Source organism: Haliaeetus albicilla, chromosome 19, assembly GCF_947461875.1.
Source record: "Haliaeetus albicilla chromosome 19, bHalAlb1.1, whole genome shotgun sequence".
NCBI lineage: Eukaryota > Metazoa > Chordata > Aves > Accipitriformes > Accipitridae > Haliaeetus > Haliaeetus albicilla.
The window spans coordinates 8,362,260-8,387,946 of NC_091501.1; the positions used below are offsets into that span (position 1 = coordinate 8,362,260).

The following is a 25,687-nucleotide window of genomic DNA, read 5'->3' on the forward strand; positions in this document are numbered from 1 at the left end:
TGGATCACAAACACTTCCACCTTCTTTTTACATTAGGATTCAAAAAGAATATACACATCTTCACAAAATGCATTTAGCTGCCATATAATACACATGGATTGAAATGAGATTTGCACTTTGAAAACACTTTTAAAAAATATGAGAATATTCCCTCTCACATTTCTCCAGAAGACTTCTTCTTTAAAGTGTGACAAGTAAAGGGCGCAGAGATTGGACCTAGAAAAGCATTTTTCTCCTCATGATATTCTGTAGTTTTCTGTATTTACACTGAAGCAAATAAGCAGAAGTCTGAAGAAATTAAACACTTTAGAGTGCTAAAATCAAAACATAAGCAATACAATTTTTTAATTTCAGTATTTTAAAGTACAGAAAGTGGAAACTATGAATATCAAATACAAATTTAAACAAAGCCACTTGTCCTCCTCTAGAATAATCAATGTGAACTACTTATAGAAACTTACAAATTTAAAGTAAAATCGAAACAAAATAAATACTGTACATACACTTTCCCTGCCTGCAGGCAAAAGAGGATGGGAAATACTGTTATGAATTGAAAAAAATGCTCTTAAAGCTGCAGCATCCCATTTCCCAGCCAAATACTTAACACAGTAGTGCGTTTCTGTAAAAAGGAAGACACACATACACCGACCTCTACTGAGCAGACAAGCTAATATTTTCAGAGACATTAGAAGGAAAGATAGAAATTAGACTATGAGAGTAGAAAAAGGAGAGGAAGAGACAAACGGGCCAGCAAAACGTTACTACAAAACTAGTAAATATAGCCAAGAACTAGCCCCCCTTTTCTTTTTTTTTTTCAAATTCATTGTTTTTTTTAAAAAAAAAGATTCACCAAAGCATTGGCAGCAATAGACATTTCCCAGCAGAAGTGACAATACATATCAATATAATCTCTTAAAGTGATCCCTTTCATTCCCTTCCCACAGCATGAAACTCTTATGGCTTAATTTATATTAAAAGTAGAAAAAGTCTTTTTTTCCAAACAGAAATGCAGCCTATGAAGAACATGCATTTCCTTATCAGTGCTACTTAAACTTCCCATCCACTGCATGATTTATCATTCATACGCTCCCACAAAGAGGGTTACTAGGGTGTTTTTTGTTGTTTGTTTGTTTGGGGGTTTTTTTTTGGAAAAATGGATGTTGCAGCTTTTAATCTTGTTTAACCACAAACAGTAAGGCCCTTGGTTCCATTTATGTTTTTTCTGTGAAACAGTAGCTCTGGGCTCACTCAACCCCAGAGCTGCAAACAGCTTTTAATGGTCTGGAAGTATTATGTGAAAAGTATTATGTGGAAAGACACTAGATTTGGGGGACATGGTAGGGGGTGTGAAGGGATAGGTGAGCATGTGGAGCTTAAATCAGACACTAGTTATAAGCTTGTAGTACCAGGTCATTCTAGCTTCGGTTCTGCTTAGTCTCCACAATTACCAAAAAGGGGGTAGGCAAGATTCACATCAGCTCTGATTCCAAAACCCTGCAAAAATTTTCAACATTTACAAGTTCACTGCCTTGTGAATGAAGGTAGCTTATGCCATATAGCAAAGCCTAGGGAAAGCTGAAGCTTCTCAAATGTGATCATGACACTGTGCTCTCTTCTATCTCTACTAAAGGTAACACAAGCACTTCAACTACCAAAAAAACCAAAACCCCCAAAATCCCCCACGTGATCAGAAAGCAACAATTTTAACTCTCAACATCTAACCCTTTCAAAATTGTCTTTAAGAATGGATTCATGTAGAGTATTATAGGTTGCATAGGTAATCTACCTCAGAGGTCAACAAAGGCTACCTCGTAGCCAGGGTTTATTAGCAAGTATAGTAGGAGAAGAAAAGGGAAAGTTGCTGGAAGAGTCTTTGATATAGTTTCTAGGTGGTCTTTCCATTTTCATGTTTGTTTCTTTTTTTCAATTGCAGGAACGTGAGAACGTAGAGAATGGGAAAACCCCTACAATATTTCATTTCCTATTGTTCTGTCTACAAAAAAAAAGTTTTATGCCAAATCCAAGTTCTCTGACTTTTCAAAAAAGATTATCCTTGAAAATGAGTTACTATAGCAGGCTTAATTCTCTTTGTTGTCCTGTCAGCGTTCCCTACTCCCTCCATCTTCCACCCCAAGTGAGACAGCAAGAAAAAAATAGGGCTTTTTCTCTCCACTACAACAACACAAGGTTCAGTCCATCTACAGAAAGATTGGTGCAGTAGTGTTTTCATCTAGAACACAATAAAAAATATCCCTACATACAAGTACACAAAACAAGTGAGGTCACCACATCCTCTTCATGAGCTACCAGGAGACTTCCCCACCCCCCCTTTTTTTTTCTTTTTTTTTTCTTTCTTTCTGTTTTTTTTTTGTTTTGTTTTGTTTTAAATACTGCTCATCATGGCAATTTCTTTTAAATTATTTGTTCTGAGGTGGAACATCAGAATTAACTTCTGCTGGAAGCATGGGTATTTGAAGAAAATGGAATGAACCTCTGCCTGTTGACAGCCTGTGAAGAGACTATTACATAAATTCATGACAGTGGAGAGCCACTTTGAAAAAAAAAAAAAGGTAGAAAGAAGAGTAATGAAAGAATAAAACCAAGAAGAAATAATATATATGGGTCCAGCCACATCTGTGTTCCAATAGTAAAATACAGATAAATAATGCGGATGGTCAGAAAAGACACTTTGTATAAGCCAGTCCACATGTACAAGAAAGCATACTCCATATTTTAAAATTCCTTACTCCAGATTCTATTCCGGCATACTTCTATTTTAGATAAGCGTTCTCAAAAATCTGCCTTTAAGGAGAGCGAGCTCGTTCTTCATTTTGCTCTGAATCTGATTGCTGCCCTAAACTGCAATTTTCTATTCTTAAAAAATATACAGCCAGCAAGAAGGAAACAGTTTGGTTCAATATGCTAAAGCTAAAACAGTTTTCAAAGCTTGGCAGACATTAATCCATTTGCTCAAGCTTAAGCACAGAGAGTATTTATATGGGTATATAGTTTTAACTAATATTGACAACAGTTTATTTCTTTGACTTACTTTGGTGAGAACATATTAGAAGATAGTTAAAATATTCTATTTTAACTATTTCCATCTGGAAAACATAGCACCTGAGAACAGCAAGTACTTATAGTCACTTTCAGCACCTGTAGAGTACCTCTTAGCTTATCTTCTGCTTTTTAGAAATCCTTTCTTACCTCCATTCCCAATAGTCTAAACAAGGTTGATAGCTTGCATTAAATTAAATAAAAAAAAAAAAACTGAAAACATGCTTTTGTGAAACCATATTTAGCAAACAAAAAAGGTTAAAAAAATTCACCCATACGCGCACACAATACACAAAAAACCTATAAAGTCAAGTCAATATAATGTAAATGCAGGGCTGCAAAAAACACTCTTAAATTATAATTTTCAAGCTCTGGAGGAAGTAAAAGCCATGAAAGCTACCTGACTTATTTGCAGTTGCATTATGTTTTGATGTTTCTCAATTCAGAAACAGGATAACATACTGCTAAATAGTTTTGACCCTGCAACAATCATAAATTTGTAAAGGCATTCATCATCTAGCCTAGACAAAAATAACTGCACAGATATTCTGGAAAGTCCAACTGAATTTGTTTTTAAACATCGAGAGAAAATGATTCCAGTATAGAATATGGAGGAAGGAAAAACTGGTATGGAAAGTAAAATCAATTCAATGACTTGTATAGCTATGCCTGAGTATTTTTACTCTCAGCAACCAAAAAAACCCCCAACCAACCAACAATATTGTTGTCACTAGCATATTAATGTTTACATTTTGGCTGGACCCTGCAAAATGCCCTTTTTCCAGAGTCAAGTAAAAGTATTCTCCTTCCCGCCTTCATCCCCATCCCCCAGAAGTTAAATATTTAATTTTATATTACAGAAAAATACAAATTTAAAATCAAAATTATTTACAAAAATTCAGAATTGGCATTTGCTATCAGGTCTGTATGAAGCCTGACACAAATGACCATTCTGATACCAGTAAGCTACTTAATGCTTGTATATGCACCAGTTAAGACTTTTAATTGGCTGTCTCGACCAGCTTTGAAAGCAACACACATTCTCCTGCCTTCCTTACTCTTCAGTAAAATGTGTTTGAAGTACAATAATAATATTTTAATGCTTCTTCCATGCTACATTAAGTAATATGCCAAATCTTGAGACTGCAATGTATATCTTACGAGTTATTTCAAAGTAATTATTCTGAAGAAACATTTATCTTAACTGATGTCCCTATTCCTCCAAAAAGTTATATTAGGTTTCCCTCCTTTGTACCACCTCTTAAATAACCTGTACAAACACAATTTCAGGGAGCCTTTTTACAGAAGAAAATCATGACAGAAGATCATCAGGAGGAAAAGCATGCATTCCAATTTGGAGGAAAGGGGTGCAGTTTAAAACAAGTTAGCTACTGGACTGATGTAAGAAGATTCTTCTGTCCTTAGGAGTCTCTTCTAGTCCATCAAATAAATAAATCTGTATTAAAGAGGACAGGTCAAAAAATAATCAAGCTGGCAGAGAATATGCAACTTGCAAGTCAACAGAAGCCCAGCCAATAGCTTACAAAAAGCAGGAAAAAAAATAAGATTCCATATGCCTTAATTTAAAAAATAATTAATAATGCATCTCACCCCTATTTAAGACTATAACCTGAATATCAAATTTAGGAGTCCAGACTAATCACAATTAACGTGGCTCTCCACTGCACCAAACATACATTATCAAAACAATTAAAAACTTTCACATTCTTAAATCTAAATTAATAACCCCCACAAAAAAGTCTTCCAAATAAATAGTTTTTTTAAACGAATTTAAAAGTTGTCAAAATCTATCAGAAATAAATTATTGATATACCACCTTCATCATCTTCCCCTCATTAATTAGGTCAGAAACTACCAGCAACAAATGATATTCAAGCCCTGATGAGAGACTATTTCTCACAGTCCATGTCTCTCTGAAGATTTCCCCATTCCCGTATGGTTATTGCTGAGCAGGTGTGGCACAGTGAAAATGCAGCATTGGGTTGGTTTTTTTTTTGTTTGTTTTTTTTTTGTTTTGTATTTTTTTTTTCTTTCTTGTTTTTGTTCATCAGGCAGTGTTTTATATGGTACATGCAAGTCTGCTTCAAGCAGAGGAATAACAGCAGCTCCAGGCTCTGTTGACCTCAATACTGGTCTGTGTAGGAAAGACAGCAGTAGTAGAAGTAGCAGCTACATTAAACAAAGAAGCGTGCATGGCCATTCCGGTTCAGCTTCAAGATCTTCCCAAGACGCTGTTTAGCAGTTGCCATTCCTTTCTTTGGACGTTTGCCTGAAAAATGAAATCAAGTACTTCAATCAGGAATTTCAGAACAAATTTTTATCATTGTAGAACAAAGATGAAACCCAGCTTTCAAGCTGAAGCAGGCAAAATTTTCACCTGAATTTTCACCAGCCTCCAAAAAAAAAAAAAAAAAAAAAAAAAAAAAAAAAAAAAAAATCAAACCAAAAAAATACCCCAAACAAAAAAAAGCTCTTCATTTGTCTGTTTGGAAGCAAACAAACAAGGAATAAGAATTGTAAAAAAAAAAAACAAAAACAAAAACAAACAACAAGGAATTGTTTTCCCTAAACTCTGGCTAGCATTATCATAAATAAAGTGATTATATTATTTACAAACATTTCCAGCCTAGGGAAGGGCAGTGGGTGTGGTAGGGGAAAACCTAAACTGAGCTTCCCGAATTTTACTCAGGTAAGTTATTCCCTTGAGTAAATTATAGAAAATTAACCAGAAACTAAAAACTAAATAGTATGATCATCAGACTATTTTTTTTAAGTGTCACAGCTTTTAAGCCTTCACTTTGATAAACAAATCTGATTCAAGCCAGTGTTTCAGAGTGTAAGTGTGGTTCTGTTCCCTGTAATAAATGCATAACAGATACACCTAGAGGAGGTGCAATGGTAACTATGAAAGTTTCATCTGGCCATGCACCCAGTAAGGTCTCTCAAATTCCACCTCCACACATTCTGTGCCAAAATTTGAGTGCCCACAGGACGCCTATTTTGTATCTTTCCTCAAGGTCTAAGCCTGTCCTTTTTTCAGTTTCTGCACCTAACAGCTCTTTTTGATGTTTACAAGCTCCTTTTCCTAGTCTTCCCCCTCCCCCCCCTCCACTCTGGCAAGAGCAGAGAGATAAACATTACCTTTTGTCGCCTGGTTGCTGATAGGAGGTGGATTTGATGCTGGCCTCTTCGTTGGATGAAGTGGTACAGACAAGGATGTTTCACCATACGGCCTGTCAGGGCTAAGGCTGCCATCACTCAGCCGACATTCTCCTTGAATTAGATTGGAGTCTCGTGTATACTTGCCATGCTGAAAACTCAAGCTGTTGTTGTGGACTGTACTTCTGTTTTCCTGAACCTTATGATTCGCTTCTGATGCAGCCTCTTTCTTAACGTATTTTTGAGTTTTACTTGTATCCTAGTATGGAAATGAGGGGAAGAAAAAAAGTGGAAGTTAACGCCTTCTGTCTACAAGTTCACTCCAGTTTTTCTAATTATACTACAGTATCTTTGAAAAAGATATTTCAGTTCCACGAGTGTCTGACCACTTTATGATTCCATCATTTCTTTCAGCACAGATACCTCTTAAAAATAAGATACAATATAGTATTTCTGTGCAAGCTTTTCCAAAGGCACTTAAGGGCAATGTTATAGATTAATTACACATACTAGTCTACTCAGTTTCTCTACTTTTTGGTTTTAGTGTGCATTGATCCAAACAAATGCAATTGTTCTTGATTAAACTGGCCACTATAGCAAGCTATACCATAACCACTGACTACTTAAATAGGCAATTTGTTTTCAATATTCAGCTGATGAGAGAACAAATGCTAAATTGGGAATTACAAATTGTAAGGAGTATCACGTAGTTAGATATTCTGACCAAAAAAATCCTACAAAGCACACAGTTAAAATACAGCTTTAAATAGCACCGTTATTTTGCACCTTTAACTGTTCTATTTAATCATTTAATTGTTCTTATACTTCTAATGTAGACAAGTTTAGAAATACTAAAAAAGTTCAGAGTGTAAGACACACAACCTTTCATTTATATATTCCTTGTTGGATTCCACCTGGACATCAGAAAGCAAAAATATTCCTACCTGCTGGCTGTTGAAAGGTTGTATGAGTTTGGCAGTATCAATTTCCTAAGCAAGTATCTTTACTATAAATACTATCAACAGGTTCCACTTGTTCTGATGCTCTGGTTGGGAATAACAATGAATAAACAATACAGTGCTTCCCCAGTATAGAGACTGAATGTAAATTCATGCTTTATTTTTTATAAAGTATTTTTTATTTTTCAAGATACTGCCTTGAGCTTCTTAATACTAGCCACTACGACAGAAGAGAGTTTGAAAGGAAAAAAAAACAAAACAACAATGAAAAAAAGTATGACAAAAACATAATACTCAGTTACCAGAACAAGAAGTATCTCTTATCAGATATGCAGTGTGGAAAGACCTGTCCACCATGCTTTCTGTACTTACAACTTCATGATCCCTTTTTCCTATAAAAATGTGTTCAAAATGTTTGAAGTATTGCTTTACCTGAGGGGTAATCCTCGAAACTTCATTCAGGTGTCTAGCCCATGCTGAAGTCCCCAAGTCTCCTTCCTCTTCCTTCACAGACCTACCTATAGAGAAGTTGAACAAGCTGGTATTTTAAAATCAAAACTAGGAATACAAAGTTAATTCTACATTTCAATGACTTTAAAATGAAAACAAGAAAGGAAGGAAAATACAGTGGAAAATATTTCCGAGATACAAAACAAAAGAGAGCTGCTTGGTTCTACACACTAAATTGGGAAAACAATCTCACAGTATAAATACACCTAATTAAAGACCCATACACCACAGTAAGAAGGTCAGACAAACATTACTTCAAATTTGAAAGTACTGATGTTGAAGACGGCTTACTTCCTTTGTTATGCTACACTTTTCTACTATGGCTTTGTATCATGAGGAGTTCATACAAAGATGGACATTTAATTTTCAAGTATTACTGATCGTATTGTTTCTAAGCACTGATGTGCTATTCAGGTACAACATATGGAAGATCTATGCTGATAGGCCTATAGAAGAAGTGTCCACACTGAAAACACATTTACAATACAGTTAACTTGTAAAATTAAGGATATTCCAAGACACTGATTCAATTGAATTTGGAGAGACTGAAAGGTTTTGCAAAACCTGCTAGCTAGGAAGCACAGTTTCATCTTCTTCACATGTGGAGTTTGACACATGTAGTGGGTCTGGCCAGAATGGAATTTTTTCCTAACAGTCCATATGGTGCTGTATTTTAAATTTGTCGCTAAAGCAGTGTTGATAACACACCAAAGTTTTGGCTGTTGCTGAACAGCGCTTGCACAGTGTTACAGCTTTCTCTTTTCCTATTCTGCCCCCTGCAGTAAGTAGGCTAGGGGTAGGCAAGAGATTGGGAAGGGACAGCCAGGACAGCTGACGTGAACTAGCCAAAGGGCTATTCCATACCATATAAAGTCATGCCTGGCAATAAAAGCAGCGGCAGAGGACGAGGCTGGGGGGAAAGGTGGTCTTGCAAGGTAGTCATTGCTCAGAGATTGGCTGGGTATCAGTCTGCTTGCAGAAAGTGGTGAGTGATTGCTTTTGCACCACTTGTTTCTTTTCCCCTTTCTTTCACTTACTAAACTGTCTTCATGTCAGCCCATAATCTTCTCACTTTTGCTCTTTCTATTCTCTCTCCAATCCCACAGGGTGGAGGGAGAGAACAAGTGGCTGTGTGGGTGCTTAGCTGCTGGCCTGAGTCAACCCACCACAATTTAGAGACCTGGTTACTACCTTTTTCATGAAGCTATGAAGATAGAAAGGCACTGCATGTGTCTGTGTGGTTTGCTGGTTAGGGTTTTTTAGTGGTGGTGGTGGGTTTATTTATTTATTTATTTGGTAGGTTGGTGGGTTTTAAGGACATACAGTACAACTTCAGTTACCAGAACACAGTCCGTGACATCACATTAGGCTTTCCCATTATCCAGGTAAACAAAAATCAACATACTATTAGTTCTGTGAATTAGCACCCTATTTGTTGGTGGGGTTCTATTAGTTTCATGTCAGCAAAGGTATAATCCTCTTCCATTTCCTTCTCAAGCAAAGAATTTTCAAACATAATGACTCTCTTTTTCTCTGTTCCGAGAAGAGATTTTGATTCCTTTGAGGGGATTAGTGTTAATGTTCTACTGTCCGTCATTCCAAAATGCGTTTAACAGATGTCTGTTTTCCACTGACATCAAAATGCCACTGAAAAAAATTACCTCTGAATTCTCCTCTTCAAGATTACTATCTCCTTTAATGCACTGCATTCATAGCAGAATTTCAGGAGTAAAGCCAAATATGCGTTCCAAAGACACATGAGAAAATCACCACACAGATTCCTATGGACATCTAAGTAACACACATGCCATGAAAGCTGCAACCATGAAGGTTCTGTCAACCTTTTCTGAAGGAGATTACACTTTCAATAAGGAGACTACACTTTCAATCTAGCCATAACTTTGCCACTCTTGTAAGGAAGCCATAAAACTTTTAGATGGCACTATTTAGAATATTTATTCTGATGACCTCTCTAAGTTTGTCCCAATTTTCAGAAGTAACATTTACTTTTTATAGGGGAAAAAACCCCCAAAACCCAAAGAACACACCTTTTTAAATGTCAGTCTCACTTACTTAAAAACTTGACTACAAAACTAAAAATATAACTTTTAAGTGCTTATTCTGAGCAGTTTGTCCAAGAGCAGAGAGCAGCAGTACCATTAGTTCAGATACCTACCACATTCTATTGTTTTGTGGCTCTGAGATGGCTGTCTGTCTTTATGCCGACTCCTGGGGTAGCTTCTGTGTTCCTGAAGAGAGGTTCTTTTATCTGTGCAGTCTGTGCTTTGAGTATGACCTGGTAAACATGTAGTATAGTGCAATCCTGCCATAGAAAGCATGCCCTGAATAGCTTCTTCTTCTGTACTTGTCGAGGTAGGACATTCCCTAGAAAAATAAAGGAGTATTAATTAAGCAGTTTAAAACAGAACACTAAATTTCTCCGAAGGAATGCTTTTTACATTGGTATAAAGCAGAACTATAAATGTGTGCAAGAAGTTTATAAACAAATACCCACAATGTGCTTACTTTTTACTGGGAGTTTCATTTCTGGATGGCTTCTGGGTATTTTGACAAAGGTCTCTCATGACCTTAGATTCTTCTTTGAAATTTGATGTTACTTCCTGTTTCTCTTCATCACCTGAGCTTTCTGACTCCTCTGTGGAGGAATCCTTCTGCTGAAACAAGAGGAAACAGTACGCAGAATGGTCACCATGCCTTCTAAATAGAGACGCTACCTTAATTTATGCTAAGTAAAAAATTCAAAGGCTTCCAGCTCCAACTTATTTACATATATAGTATTCAAAATGCAGTTAATTTGAATATAGCAACTGAGATGCTACACATCCAAATTTTGTAACACTGATAAGTACAAGCTCCAGCAATACAGAAAGCTCCAAAATCCATTTTCTTACAGAAAACACTACACACATTAAACCATCCACAAATCATTGTTTTCTCTTTAAAGAGAGCATTGATTATTCTTATCTTCAATATTCAAAGTAGAGGAAAAAAATATGGAAGTACGGTTCCAAGCAGCAGCCAGAATTGATGCTTATTACCTATAACAGGACACATCCTGCCCCAAGTAATTGTTTCTGGTTTCTGCTCTCACAAAAGATAACTTTCAGCAGCAGCATCTCTCTGATGAGTGACAGAAGCTCTCAGGTAAGTCCAGAACACAGTAGGAACAGAGACACAACAGCTGTTGCCTCTCTGACAGTGGCACAGCCTCATTTCATGACTGAAAGGGCTATTCAGCTCCTGCTGAGATTACAGCTTGTATGGGCAGGAGCTTCTCAAAGGTGGAGCAACCATATGTGACTGAATATGCCCTTACGTGAAGCAAGGGCTACAACAGATACGTTCCATCTTGGTAATTCAGACTAATCTGTTTTCAACAAGTACAGAGAATGCCACAATTTTTTTTTCAAGCCAAGGAATATACATGACACTCAATAAAAGTGTTGACAGTGGAAGATCAGAACATGGAGGCATCATAATTCTTCAAGACTGACACCACTATCCCTACCATCAAAAACTGAAGTGGAATGAATGAAGTGCATCGTATCACCAAGGGATATTTTTATACAATAGCTTCATTCACAAGAGCAGCTTGTTAATCTTTGACACTTGCAAAGTGACACAAACGGGCAATTAAATTATAAGTATGACTCAATGTAAGTAATAAAGCTATTATCTTGTTTTGTTAAGATCTTCTTTGGTGCAATATTAAAACATAAAAAGGATTTACAGGAGCAACCGAGACAGTTCATTTTGGATATATCATTACAAAAGACAAACTTAAATATGCAGAAAAATTATTCTATTAGATACTATTAGAAATGAAGAAGCAGAAGAATACAGAAGGAACCAAGAGAGTAAATGGTATTAATACAAAACACTTCACTCAATGACAAAGTCATCCAAAACTGGCTACTTTCTCCTGTGAAGAAGTATACCACTTCTGAATCACTAGAATAACTATTGATTCTGTGTCTTAAAAAAGGAAACCTGCTGAGCCAAAGTTGCTGACAATGCAGTTTGGGAAACCTGAAGAAGCCACATCATGAAGGTTCCTATAACTTATTCCAGCATCTAGATAAGGTAATGATGGAAGACAACAAATATTAAAATAGATCTTGACCACCATGTAAGAAGTAGGAATTTGAAGACTTCTTGTAAAGTCTTATAATAGGCTGATGATTGAAAGAAAGACCAAAGCATTAGCTTTCCAGAAGCACAAACCAAAAATCTGAGGTGATCACTCCACATTACTTACTGCTGTCCAAATAAAATTAAAATTAGGAAGTCAGAGCACAATTTTGCAAGGGAAAAAAAATCATAAAAATATTTGTGTGCATATCTATATATGCACATTTCTAAATACTAAAAGTTGTATTTAAATACATGCGTGTACATATAAATACATGTACACAGGTGTGTACGCTTTTATATTTCGCTTAGCTGTAAAGAAATCACTGGAATCTAGACCCTAAAATGAAGCATTCCCATTTATTTTGAATAGTCTAAAATACCTCAGTAGGATTTAGCCACTTCAGCTTATTTAAATAACTAAAGGCCTACAAGATCGTTTCCATTTAAACATGCTCTAAAATTAAACTGTGTGGTAGATACTCATAATTCTAACAATGAAATTTAGACCTGTTATGGAAGAAATGAACAAAGCAAGTAGGATCTAACTTTTCTCAGACTTTGCATGTTCCAGAGCAGGGCTCATCCTCTGCCAGCCCCACTTTAATGACAAAGATGATCATAAAATTTGGCTCAAGATAGCATATCTTATCATTTTTCTCAACACTAGAATAAATGAAGAATGAGGCAGAACCATAAGTTTGAGATATTAACTTGAACAAGAATTAAATACTTTGTTATTGCTCTTTTAACACAAACTTTGACCAGATAAATTTGAAGTGAGTGAGCAAAATTATATTTAATTGCTTTGTTAACTTTTGTGACTATTTCTAGCTATACCTGTGTAGTGCAATCAGGCTCAGATTCTTCTGAATCAGAAATATCAGAGTACTCTGAGGATCCATTCCTGAGTTCTGATTTCACACTTTCAAAGAACACTGCAGAGAGAAAAATTAAAATACAAGACCCAACATTTATTACAGATAATATTTAAAAATTATTTTGGAAGTAAAGAACAAGAAACACATATTTAGTTTTTAACGGTCAGTAAACAAAATCACATACATCCACACACTGATCTCGTTCACAAGTCAAGTTTGCTTAAAACTCTAGTGAGTTGCCTACTGTTGACCAATAGACTCCTCAAGCGACTGACTGGGTGAAGCCAGAGGAAGAGAAGTCAGGCGCAGCAGGAGCATGTATTTTTTCTCTCCCATAGAGCACATACTCCACAGATACCACCTTGGGCAGTTTCTGCTTTTGTATATAGGCTGGGATCAGAGAAGTGGCTCTCAGAAAAAGTTAATTAGAAGTAATCTTAAAGATATTTTGTCTTAGGCTCTTTGAACCTGGAATCTCCTTGTTTTAAAAAAAAAAAAAAGCAGTTATACAGAAACACTAAACATGGAAGTCAGAGGATATTAAGTGATTTAAAAGTAAAAAAATCATTGCGTTACTTGCAATTTTAATTGTCACAATTTTAATCGCGTTACTTGCAAATTTAATGTCACAGTTTACTGGCATATTCTGCCTGTTTTGTGCGACTATGGAGCTGCCAATCAGGGTTAAAATGCAGACCTGTTAAAGAAGATTAAAATATTACTATGATGATACACAATACACTTGCATTAGTTTTCATCACAGAAAGACCTGAAAAGGAAGAGGAGGAGAGGAAATACCAACCTTAGACATGCTTTTTGCTAGTAGTAAGATAAAGTACTAATTAGAGAATGAGGTGTCAAAATAGATATCAAAAACACTGGCATATGACAAAACAATCAATCAAATCAAGCCATCTAGTCCACATGGTTTTTACTTTTTTAAGCACTGAAAGAACTCAAACATGAAGTAGCTGAGCAGCTCCCAGAAGCATGTGCTCTTAAAAAACAGCGTATGACCCAAACAACCACGAGTAGGGAACACATGTGTAAGTGTTCTGAATCCAAGGCTCAAGTTCAGTGGGCTGTATGTATACCTGTGTCAAGGCTGCTGGCAGAAATCTTGATTAGGTACAAATTTATGAAAGACTACAATATGCAGTTTAACTAGCAAAAGTTTTTTGGAGAAAAGCCAAATAGAATAAAAAAATTTATGAATTTGTGTCATGAAGGCAGTAGATAAAGAAACATAAGTTTTTCAAGTTTTCAAGTACTTAGTTTCATATAAAACTATGCTGAAAGCAAATCAACATTTTAACTTTACTTATCTTCATTCCAGAGCTAATTTCTGATGTGTATGGGTTTGCTTTCAGTATAGTTTTATATGAAACTACATAAACAGAATGCAATCCTTCATAACTCATTAATTATGCAAGCATAACAGATGTAACTGTAACCCTATATACATGCAATTCTAGTAGCATTTTGTTCCTATTGTAGACTGTGGCAAAGCTCACAAATAGGCATCAAATGTATTTCAAGGCATATTATTAATTTCTAAACACTACATAAGTGGAAATTATTTTTAGAGTCAGAAGAAATCTAAGAATGAGACATCTTATCAGAAAGTGATTAAAATGAACAGCTGGCCCAAAATCTAGAGAAGACTAATTAAAATTAAGATAGTATTAGAAAAAACTGTGAGGAATATCCAAACACAGTAAATGAGCAACAACACTGTATATGAAGTTAAGCTAAATAAAGTAATGTTCAACATATGACAATAAAATGAATAGTCTAAACTACTGTAGCTCAAAAAACCCCAAGGAATTTCTGATGATAATTTAAGCCTTTGGCTCATTTCAAAAAGGCATACAAGATTCTAGGATAAGTAACAGCATGCATGATACAGAAAATAATACCATTATATAGCTCAGATGAATTTTCCTTTGGACTACTGCCTTTTTCAAAGCAAATAACCTGCTCCAATCTTCGAGAAAAATTAAAGGAAGGGGCAAGAACAATTAAGGATATCTAAATATGCTCACATGTGGAGCTTCAGATCTTAGGCAAAAATTAATGTGTAAATAGTGAACCACAACTTAACCTTCGCTAAGGCTCCTCAGGAACTTTTCTTCTTTCTGTCTAAAGGAACTAGAAGATCCTAATTATTAAAATGACAAAACTATTAAGAAGAAATGTGAGTCTTCCTATTAGAAGGCAAATGATTCACCAAGACAGAAAAGAAACTGAACATGTACATAATTAGCTATATACAGATACTACTAAGATTTATAAAAGCAATGCTAAATACAGAGTCTCATACTTCAGAAGCCTTCTTGCTTTCTCATAGAGATTAACTGATGATACCCTACTAAGTGGGACAAATTATTTGTCTGGTAATATGGTCTAGACCGAACAACTAAAGCCACCTAACATTATTGAGACATTCCTGGTTCATTTGGGGCTAGATACTAGCATACATGACATAACACACTGTATGAGCCTCAGGTCTGAACCAGTTTGGCTATGCCAGTATTCCTATATGCGGCTAAACCATTGTCCATTTTTACCACTTCTTTACTTTGCAAGCTCTGTGCAAAGCAGTCAGAGAACACCTCTCCCGTTTTCCTTCTGCCTTGTATTGTTCAAACAGCCAGGGAAGCTGCATTCCTTTATACGTCTCTTTAAAAAAAAAAACAAACAAAAAACAACAAAAAAACCCAGTTGCTCCCCCCCTCAACTTTCTACATTCACCTGTAAAAGATTACTGTAGTTTTCTCACCGTTCTCTTTCACATACAGGTTTCAGATATATTTACTGATCTTCACAACAACACATCATGTATTATTGGGACCCCTCATCTCTTCATCCATGAATGTGATTTTAACTGAGCTTTAAAAAAAACTCAGTCTAAATATACAAGTTGGGTTTTGCGCTTTTTTTGTCTGTTGTTTTTGTGAATTACCTTGGTAATTACTATTGTAACTTCAAAATGAACCAGTCTACCCTCAGATAAAGTTATGGCTCTGTATGCTTCCAGAGACTGGGAGGAATAGTCCAGAAATCACGTGAATGAAAGAAGTCATGATCTGTAAGATCAGCTACTGTGAATTCAGAAAAATATCTTAAATCACCTTCCCTTCATCCACACAAAGTATCTTGCTCTATCAAGCACAGCACTTGATCTTTGTCTCTCTGATAACACTGGGTCACCATTTAGAACCAGGATCTTGGCATGACACACAAAGCTATATAGAGCTTCATCTGTTTAAAGGCATCTCTCTGTGGACATTGCTTCTTGGCCTAAATCCCAGTAAGAACAATGGAAGGCAGCAGCTGTTATAGAAACAGGTAGTTCCTTTTATGGAATTCCCTGCAGAAGAGTATCATCTCTCTCTCTCTGTAGACCTTCAGTTAAGGCAAAATAATCAAATGTAGGTGATCTTTATAGGGAAGTCTGAAGACTCTCACTATTCAATTAAAAATATTAGCGATAGACCCGAGTACTCAATTTCTGAAAGAACAAGCTCAACATTCACTTCTAAGTACATTTCTTACATTTAGATACACACTGCCATATTCATTCTGTATCAACCAAGAGCAACAATTTTGAAGAAAATCTACAATTTCTTCATATGATTCAGTCTTTGATTCAAGTGTAAAACTTAGTTTAATTTACTTAGTTTAATTCTGAAAGTGGAAAAACACCACATATGCCTAAGCCTTCACTCAACAAGCCGTTTGCCTTGTTGGTTCACCAGTACCCAAGAGGGACTTCTTTCCTGTGCAAATTTTTTAATATTGTCCTCTGTGACCTTTGGAAGCACAGTCAACAGGGATTACAAATTGCTTTGTTAATGAAAATAATTAAATATTTTATCCATGCTGACAATGGACTCAAATGTTGTTATGGATTGTTGTGCAGGAAACCAAGGGAATTGTAAGTCTCTTGAGGAGTCTTGTTATCTTTTAAGTCTTGACCTCCATTTCCTATTACATACCCTCTGAGCTCTTCTAAGTTCTATTGTGAAAGGATGTGACTTTTATAATTAAGCAGAGAGCTGAACAGCTATGTCAAGGACCAATTTGTCACTGCACACAGACAGTACTATTAAAATAGGTGCTGAAAACAGGCACTCAATATTGATACTTTACTAATACACTGTGTGATCAGCACTGCTGAACACTTGGCAGGAAGGCTTGAGGCTACAGAAAGACCAAAAGAGATTAACTCCTAGTGAAGGATGGTTTAAAGTATTGGAAACTGGGGTTAAAGTGTTTTACAGATAACCTAAATTCTTCCCCAGCCTTGCAGATTTCTGCAAAGTTAAAAGCTTAAGATTTTTTTAATGCTAAATTACATTTGATCACTTGTATGGAATAAACCTAATAATTAACAAGACATACAAAATTGTATGATCAAGTATGTAATCACCAAATTGAACAGAAAAGTAAAATATAAGATAGGTTTAAAGTTAGCTGCAAAATTAGCTGTAAGTTATGGTCTTCGCTTCTCTACAGTGAATGATGTGACGAACTTTTCACACTGAAGTATATTTTAGTAAAGAAAAATCAGCATTCTTACACTATGAAACAGACCAAAAGGAACAAATACTCACCTAGAACACCAGTTAAACCTCCACTCTGAAAAACGCTGTACATAGTATTCAGGACTGCACTAACATAAAAAGGTGTTTTACTTTTCAACTCTATCCTGTTAGCTTCTTCAGTAGACAGATAATATTTGACAAATGCTTTGCTTTAACTTCTAATATTACTTCTCTGATATATTAGTTTATCCTCTTTATACTTTGGTAAAATTTCAGTCAGACTTCACAATAGTTAGACCCTCTTCAAGACCACCAAAATGTTCAACTGATAGGACTTAGAGACAAGCTTACTGTTCAGTGGTTTCTGGGCGTCTGCATTCCCTTCTCCTTCAGATCCTGAGGGCTGGTCTTCTACCTTAACAGTCATCTTTTTCGACCTTGTCCTGTCATCTTCATCTTCACTATCTGCTGTGTAAAGACTTCGATCTGTAAATGGGCGTCTCTCATCTCTGTCTCACAAGAAAAAAAAAAAAATCACATTATTCTTACAAACCTGAAAGATGTTTTCATTATTTACAACACGTTCTCAAGATACAACAGTAACGTTCTCTTATGCTCATCTTTTTGTTCCAAATTGTACATACTCCCATTTCACTCCCTGTACAACCATCATTTCCATAAAGATGCAAAGTTTTACACCAGAATATTTTTAATGAGAATGACTCCAATACATGGATACAAAACAACCATTTCTACTTTGAAGCATTCCCTTCAGTACAAATCCAACTGAGAAACTGAATGAAATGCTGTAACAAAGGAACATGCAAAGAATCTCCTCTTCTTCACTCCATAACCATGGCTCCACTAGGGGACAGCAGACACAACAGACAACACATTGCTTCTACATTCCTAACATGAATCTTACTGGTAAAAAGGAACTTAGAGCTCCACAAACAGAAAAGAAATGTTATTAACAATTAGCAAGCTCCAGACCATGATGACTAGGAAGAAGTGATCCACAATCAACCCTTGGTACCTAATTATTCTTCCATTTGACAGCAGAAGGCGAAGATCATTGTCTTTTGTTCGCCATTCAGGTACTGTAGAAGATGGCTGAAAGGGCTTGTTAAATCTCCCATTCAGTTTCGAGCTTGTGGTGTCCTAAAGAAGTAAAAGCAATGTCACTTATTATTTATTTCTATAAATTCAATTGTCTTTTCTGCACTCCACAAAACCTGAATCTCAGCATCAGGATGGTTACCTTCCTGATAACCAACTGAAGAAAGCTCAGACAAAACATGTTTGGATGTAAAAACCAGCAGACTGCATCTTGTCCTTCCTTGAATCTATACGCTCCTGAAGCATCTGGAACAACTACAACTTCACTATAATACTCCTTTTATATTTCCTTCGGAGAATTATCACTGTGTTCAAAACAAAGAAATACCAATAGAGACTGGCAAGCCAAAAAAAAGCTGGGCTTGGAACTGATGAGACAACTCCCGGACTGGGTATCAGGTCCCTGGAATTAGTATCCCAGAACTGATTTATAGGACAGTAAAACATCAATAATGGAAAGTAACCTGCCATAAGCAGAACTTTCTTAGCTCAAAGCAATTTACATTTGACATATCCTCTGAAGCAATCAGCGATACAATTATGTGCCAAACCAGAAACATGTGAAATAATATTTTTTTAACAAGTCAACACTAATAGTGAACAATATATTTCTACATTAAATGACAATGACTAATACTCCTAAACATTTGTTTGTAGCAATGAACTGCACAGGTTAGCTATCTGTGGTAAATTTTAAGTTCAACTTCCTGTCTTTGGGGGCTAAATGAATGTCTCTTGTTCATGCCTTATGAAGATCAATATACGGACCCAAATCAGTATTTCTCCACTATGACAGTCCATCCTGTCCCAACTGAATTTGTCAGCACTTCTCTTTCTCAGAAAGCTACTTATTTCCTTTCATAAAGCTATTTATTTCCATTCTCTCACTCCTCCTCCCATTTCTGTTGCTGTTCTTTGAAATAAGGTCATCAAACCTGAAAAAAATAATTTTTCAAGAGACTACATTTCTCTCATTCACTCCATGATACCTTTGTAATATGACCACAGAGTCCACAGCCCCACAATGGAGACCAAAGGCAGCCTTAGGCTTACTGGTAGGGAGGCACAGTCATACAGGAAATAGGAACATGACTGAAAACCAAGGCTAATCAAATTACAGTAACTGAACTATAAGAAACAGCTATCTAAAAACACATAGAGAAGCAGGCTGTCTCAGAGCCTCACCAAATCAAGGCTTTGCAAGCTCCCTTTTCTTCACAGAACTGATTCAATGTACCACTTAATAACTACAGCAGTCCTAACTCAAAAACTATACTTGAAGTAGGTAGTGGATTCAGGACACCTTCTGAACCAAAAGGTTGAAGGAACCTCCAACAAAAAAATTATCAAGGAAGAAAGAAATTCCTATCAGAAAACCTCAAAAGAAAGAAACCAAAACCAAATCTATCCATGTCTTTCATGACAAAGAGTAGTAGCCTGTGTTCTTATGCATGTTATAAGCTTTTCCCTTTCAACAGAGATTAGAAATCTACTCTGGTTTTGTTTTTCTTGTACATAACTCAATACTTGCCTCCTCCCACGGTGACATCTCCAGCCTTTTCAGTACCTCCCTAGTGTGGAGTTCCAGGATGTCCAGATTAGAAGGAGTTTTGGCAGCATGGTCTCTCAGTTTCCTCACCCTTCGTCTGGAGTGGTGAGGGGAAGTTGTTTCATGCAAAGACCGTGAAGTTGGACACGAACCAAGAATTCCCTGAGTTTTAACTAGTTTGCTGTTTTCCTCCTTTAATTAAAAACACATATTTCAGAATAGTCTCAGGGGAATAAACCCACATATTTAAGTGCTGCTTCTTATTCATCTAATTAAATGTAAATGATATAAATAAAATCGCTAGACCTTTTAGAGAGGTACTACATATTTCCTATGGATTTGATGTACAAAGCTTAGTTCTACTGCACCTCTTTCCCATTTGGAGCTTTTATACTCTCCCATAATAGTAGTGCTTAATGCCAAAAGTTACCACCAAAACATACGGTTTTATTCAGGAAGGCAGCATAGGGTAGACATGTATTGTACCCAACAGACCATATTTCAGTTCTCAGAACTGTTCTCTCCACATGCAAATGTGAGAATTTGTCAAGAATCAACGTTCATTAAGGAATAAAGGAGCAAAACACTGGTATAGGAAGGGAAAAAAGAAATTAAAAAAACTCTATGTAACAGTGACAAAGCATGAGAAAAAGAGCAAAAGAGACAACTGCATCAGAACTAACAAAACAGTAGGAGAATGTAATATGCACAGAATTTCAAACTAAACTCTTTAACAATAATTACTGTGAATGTGTTGTTAAGTAGTTATAAGTGAGAGCATTTTAGAAATACTGACCTACAGATAATTTCACCATTAAAAATATTTTTAAAAAACTAAAACACCCTTGCTATACATTTTCTTTATCTGAAATACCCATAGCTTAGTATTCCCAACAGTTTTCCTCTTGATCTTCTATTAAATGGAAGTTAAATAAATTAAAAGGTGAATACAGTCGATCAGAAGCATAACTACTGTGGAATACCCCAATCAAAAGATTTTTTTTTTTCTGCAGGCTTATCTTGGGTAGCCTCTGTTCTTACCTCTACAGAACGAATCACTTTTGAGAGCTCTTTTATGAGATGCCCAGGCCTAATGTTGTCTGGAATTTCAAAGGCATGTTCTGTTACAAGCTGTATACAAAGGGGGAAGAAAAGATACTTAATTCATTTTTTCAGATAAAAGCGGAAGTAATATGAAAAACAAAGCTACAGGGAAAAAATTAAAATAAAAAAAACCAGATTAATTTCTGTAATAATGACTGCAAACTGCCAGGACAGATACAAACACGCACACTGAAGCTTCCAGTCCAAGCTTAAGAAGGCAGCAGATATCCCTCAATGTCTCTAAGAATCCAAAGAAGGGGTAATACAAAGCCATACTGACAATCACTTATTTATTTTTTTTCCCCTCAGTACAGCAATCAGCTTCTTTTTTTTCCTTTAGCATGGTCGGTATAGAGCCACACTTCAGAAAATCATTATAGTCATGACCTTCAAAATTGCTAAAGACTAAGGAAATTTCATTATGGCAAAAATTTAACCTAAAGAGAAAATCAAGAATAATATTCACTAACCAACATGCAGATTTTCAGATATCTGCCTCACATTTCACTTTTAAAGACTACCTTCTTTGCTTATTTAGAATCTAGTCGGTTGGAGAAAGTGACTCAAAAAAAAAGTCATTCCTTATAAAAAAATTTAGGAAGCCCTAGCAGTTTATGTTCCCTTTAATCCTTTGAAACAGTATCAGAGACAGATCTCATATATATATATATATAAAAACACCAATCTGAGTGAGTCCAAACTCTACAGTTAGATCTAGTAAAAAATATTTAATATTTTGTATGTACAGTTTAAATATGCCTCAAAACACTTACTTAGAATTAAACAGACAAAACAGCACTCACACATAGACCAGAATGACTGACTTGAATCCTGCTATCCGCTTAATAGACTATTTAAATGGAAAAACATCCCACAAACACTTTCAGCTACCCACATTTCAAAAATGAGATTCAGCAGCAAAATTGCTGCTAGAAGCAATTTGATACTGTACGTGCATTTCACTGAACCTGGCTTCTTCTCAGTAATTAAAAAGAATGCTCTCTCCCCTTAAAAAAAACCCAACATGGATGTATAACCATGATATAATCATTCATTTCAGTGCCATATTGTTTACCATTGTTCATTCTTTGAATGCATCGCCTCTACACATTCACATTTGGGAACACGGCACCTCTGTCACTAAACTGTATAATTTTTCCATCAAGTTACTGGTCATTTCAGGACCATACAGTCCTTTCCACTTAAGGACTTCACTCTCCCAAAAGCCTTCCTGCCCATGAAGACTTCAAGAGGAAGTGACTGATGCAATCCTCCAAAAAAACACTGACTTCAAAGGTTCTCTAGTTTAAAAATACTGAAAAGCCTTCCCAATTCAAACATAGTTTATATCAGAAGCACATTCTTTTGCCAGTATGATTTATAGTAACTCTCTGAGCAAAGTGGAGTTCCACTGGCAAGCTCATTTGTTTGCCACTATAAACGGTACCTATTTAGACCAAAGCTTTCTCAATTAAGCTGTAGCAAAGTAATTATTTAAAAAAAAAAAAAATCCATCCAAGCAACTTAAATATGCAAACAAATTCAAATGGATATCTATATAACCTAACAGTCTGACAGAAGGAAAGGATGGGCAGGAAATATGAATACCCACAGATGCCATGTCTGAAAAAATATTACCATTATTAAATAACTTGGTTTTAAGTTGTCTCTGCATACTGCTTCTTGGAAAAGGAACAAGCAGCCTTTGAGACTGAGGAACTCTCTTGTAATAGGGAGACCAGTAACAACAAAATGGCCTAAGTATGTCAGATGTAAACTGCAGGTAAAGAAAATAATGGAAAAAAGCTATGATGCATTCAAGAGCTTCAAGAAATGGTTTTGTAAATGTTGGAAATATACAGAGGAAAAAGAAACTTGTCCTAAATCAAGAGATACAGATAAAAAAAGTCCTGGTAAATGGCAAATGAATTCACCCATCTTTGGAAACTAGCATCAAAATGAAGTATATCAATACTTTAAAAAGCACACACAAAAAAATAAAGATAAAAATAATAAACTCCACATCCCTCCCTCCCCTGATTTTTTTCCTTTTATAACAGCTATTAATATCTTTTTTAAAAAACACAGAACACTTGCCCAAAATAACCTTACTGGCACATGAATCAAACATCTGAAAAATTGAATCTGAGACCTGTTGCTTATGCAAGCTGGAAGGAAGCCAGAGCTAAAATCCAAGAGCTCAGACGACTGGATAGGTCATCATCATTATTGTGTGTATCTGTGCAGATTGATGATCTGCACCAAAGTAATCAGAAGATACACATACTGATAAAAGCCTTGCACAAACTGAATTCAAATAAAGACATGAAAACTAAAATAATTTTAGTAGCACTCAATCTCTATTCTCAGCATCTTATAATTTTTAGCAGTTTTAAAATATTGCAGAAATGAAGATACCACTGCCCTGCTGAAGACAAGTTTGAAATTCTACAGCAAATAGTTTAAAACAATACACTAACATAATTCACATATGTCTTGAAAAGACATACTCCATGACAGGAATGTGAAACCTCATGAGCAGGCTTCTGATTGGAGGAGTATTCATTTGTCATTTCTTTTTCAGAATCTGTCTGAAATCCCCAGCATTAGCAGATCATACAGCAATGTACAAAGTTCCTTCTGTCTTCAGCTGCATACAACTACAATCCTATCGCACACATGGCCTGCTGCAAAGAAAAGATCAGCTCACTTATGAAGAAGTAGCTAGAAAAGATGAACGCAAGGTACAAAACATGATAGCTGGTGGGCAGCAGACAACATTGTGATTAGATCACTGATGCTGTGCAGTTTCCTCACAACTTAAATGTCTTTTCAGCCCGTGGTTTGGGAATACTCACAGGTCTCATTAATAAGCATGTGCAATTATTTTTTTTCCATAGAAAAGTAGGAAACATATCACATTCTAGATGAAGTATTAATCAAAGTACTTCATGAGCTACGAGACAGCACACAAATGCTACAATACTATACTACAGCAATCTGGAAAAGAGGAATGCCAATCCAATTTCAGATTAAAATAAGGATTTATACAGGCTGTGTTGGATCTCATTTATCAGCAGTCTGATTACTTGGTTTGCTTATTATCCCTGCCACGGATGCAGGGATAGCTTGGATTCACACGTGGTTTAACAGCTTAGGCACAACATCCTGTAAATACCGCTACACTGCTTACTAGCTAGCTTTGATCCAGAATGGGACAAAGAGGCACTAGAGAACCAACTCAGAGGTGTTACAGAGGGCCAGCAAAGGTTCACCTGGAATTAATAATGCTGCACAGGCTGCACCCCAGCGGACTCCACACAGAGTAACCACCTCTGCGTTTGCACCTCGTGTTCAGTTCCACGAAGTTCATTATGTTGGATGCAGCATTGTGCAAATATCATACCTGTTGTATAATAAGTTCTCTTACACGGAGAACTTGTGGGCAGAAAGACCAAACAGATCTCCAAGAGCCAGTTCAAGTCAGCATGGCCAGCAACAAACTAGAATTAATCAGCTCAGTCAGAACCAAACTGCCTGTCAGTGAACAGCACTTCCCAGAAGCACAGGTTCCAAGAGGGCTTATTAGCTCAGGCAAATGAAAAAACACATGGAGTTAGGCCAGATCCAGTGCTATGCCAAAACAAATAAGCTTTCCTGGAGAGCAGAGCACCAGCAAAGCCTGTGTAGACAACATATTAATGATTTGACAAGAGTTAGCCAATGTTCAGCAGGGACAGTATTCAACTGAAGTTAATATCCTCATCTGTATCTAAACCGACTCTTCAGCAATACAGGTGCACCAGAAATGTGCCTTCCAAAGCACTGACATTAATGGAAAATGCCAAATATCAGGCCATTCCATCCCCCCACTGCCTCAGAGTAGGATGGATCAACTACATAAACAGACTTGTCAGAAAAAAACCCCACCTTATCAGCTTATTCTCTAGCATTTTTATACCATCCTGAGGTGAAGCAAGATTCTACTACTATAAGCTACAATACAAGAGCTTATTAATTGGTCTAAAAAGACTTTTTTAGCATCATAGATTATAAAATTGTCATGATGATTCTTCCCCACAAATCAGCAGTACATACTCTCCATAGAGCCTTTCAGTACTCATTAACAGATAAAAATAATCTTAAACTTTAAAAGGGCACAGACCTTCACTTACTTCTAAATCAAAACAGAGCTCATGAAAATAGCAAACAAAATCCCTTATACTTACTTCTTTTTTCATCCATAGTTTTAAAGCAGTAAGTAAAGCCTTCACTCCTTGCACTAAATAGCTTGGAGGCTGGAAACCATCTTCCCTCAGTTCTAAAAAGGATACAGATACCAATTTAGAAACACTAGCAGTGAAAACTCAAGAATGATACCTACCCTTCAGCCAACAAAGTTGATGTTATGCAACAGCACAAAAAAGGGAAAATTGTGCAAGCAAATGAAACATGACATCCTGTATTTGTGTGCATACTGCAGGAGAAAAAAAAAAAAAAAAAAAAACAACACACCACCCTAAAGTGATTCTATGTAAAAATCTTCTTTTTTTGACTTATTCTTGCATGAATTAGGAAGAGTTTACAACATTCTAAAGGTCAATTAAAACAAAACAGATATAAAAT

At 36.1% G+C, this 25,687-nt stretch overlaps 1 protein-coding gene across 2 annotated transcripts in view; it reads right to left on the minus strand.

Annotated features, from left to right (window-relative positions):
• Positions 1-320: 320 nt before the first annotated feature.
• Positions 321-25,687, minus strand: part of KDM7A (lysine demethylase 7A) — a 69,182-nt gene continuing 43,815 nt past the window's right edge. Inside the window, exons 10-20 of one of the 2 annotated variants that reach the window (XM_069807522.1) lie at positions 25,291-25,382; positions 20,999-21,088; positions 19,940-20,149; positions 18,326-18,450; positions 17,641-17,798; positions 12,699-12,796; positions 10,233-10,378; positions 9,879-10,091; positions 7,629-7,710; positions 6,220-6,496; positions 321-5,347 (exon numbers count right to left, since the gene is read on the minus strand). In XM_069807522.1, the coding sequence (XP_069663623.1) occupies positions 5,253-5,347; positions 6,220-6,496; positions 7,629-7,710; positions 9,879-10,091; positions 10,233-10,378; positions 12,699-12,796; positions 17,641-17,798; positions 18,326-18,450; positions 19,940-20,149; positions 20,999-21,088; positions 25,291-25,382 (1,586 nt within the window). In that variant the 3' untranslated portion in view covers positions 321-5,252. Of the gene's footprint in view, positions 5,348-6,219; positions 6,497-7,628; positions 7,711-9,878; positions 10,092-10,232; positions 10,382-12,698; positions 12,797-17,640; positions 17,799-18,325; positions 18,451-19,939; positions 20,150-20,998; positions 21,089-25,290; positions 25,383-25,687 lie in introns of both variants that reach the window. The other variant, XM_069807521.1, reaches the window with a different exon arrangement.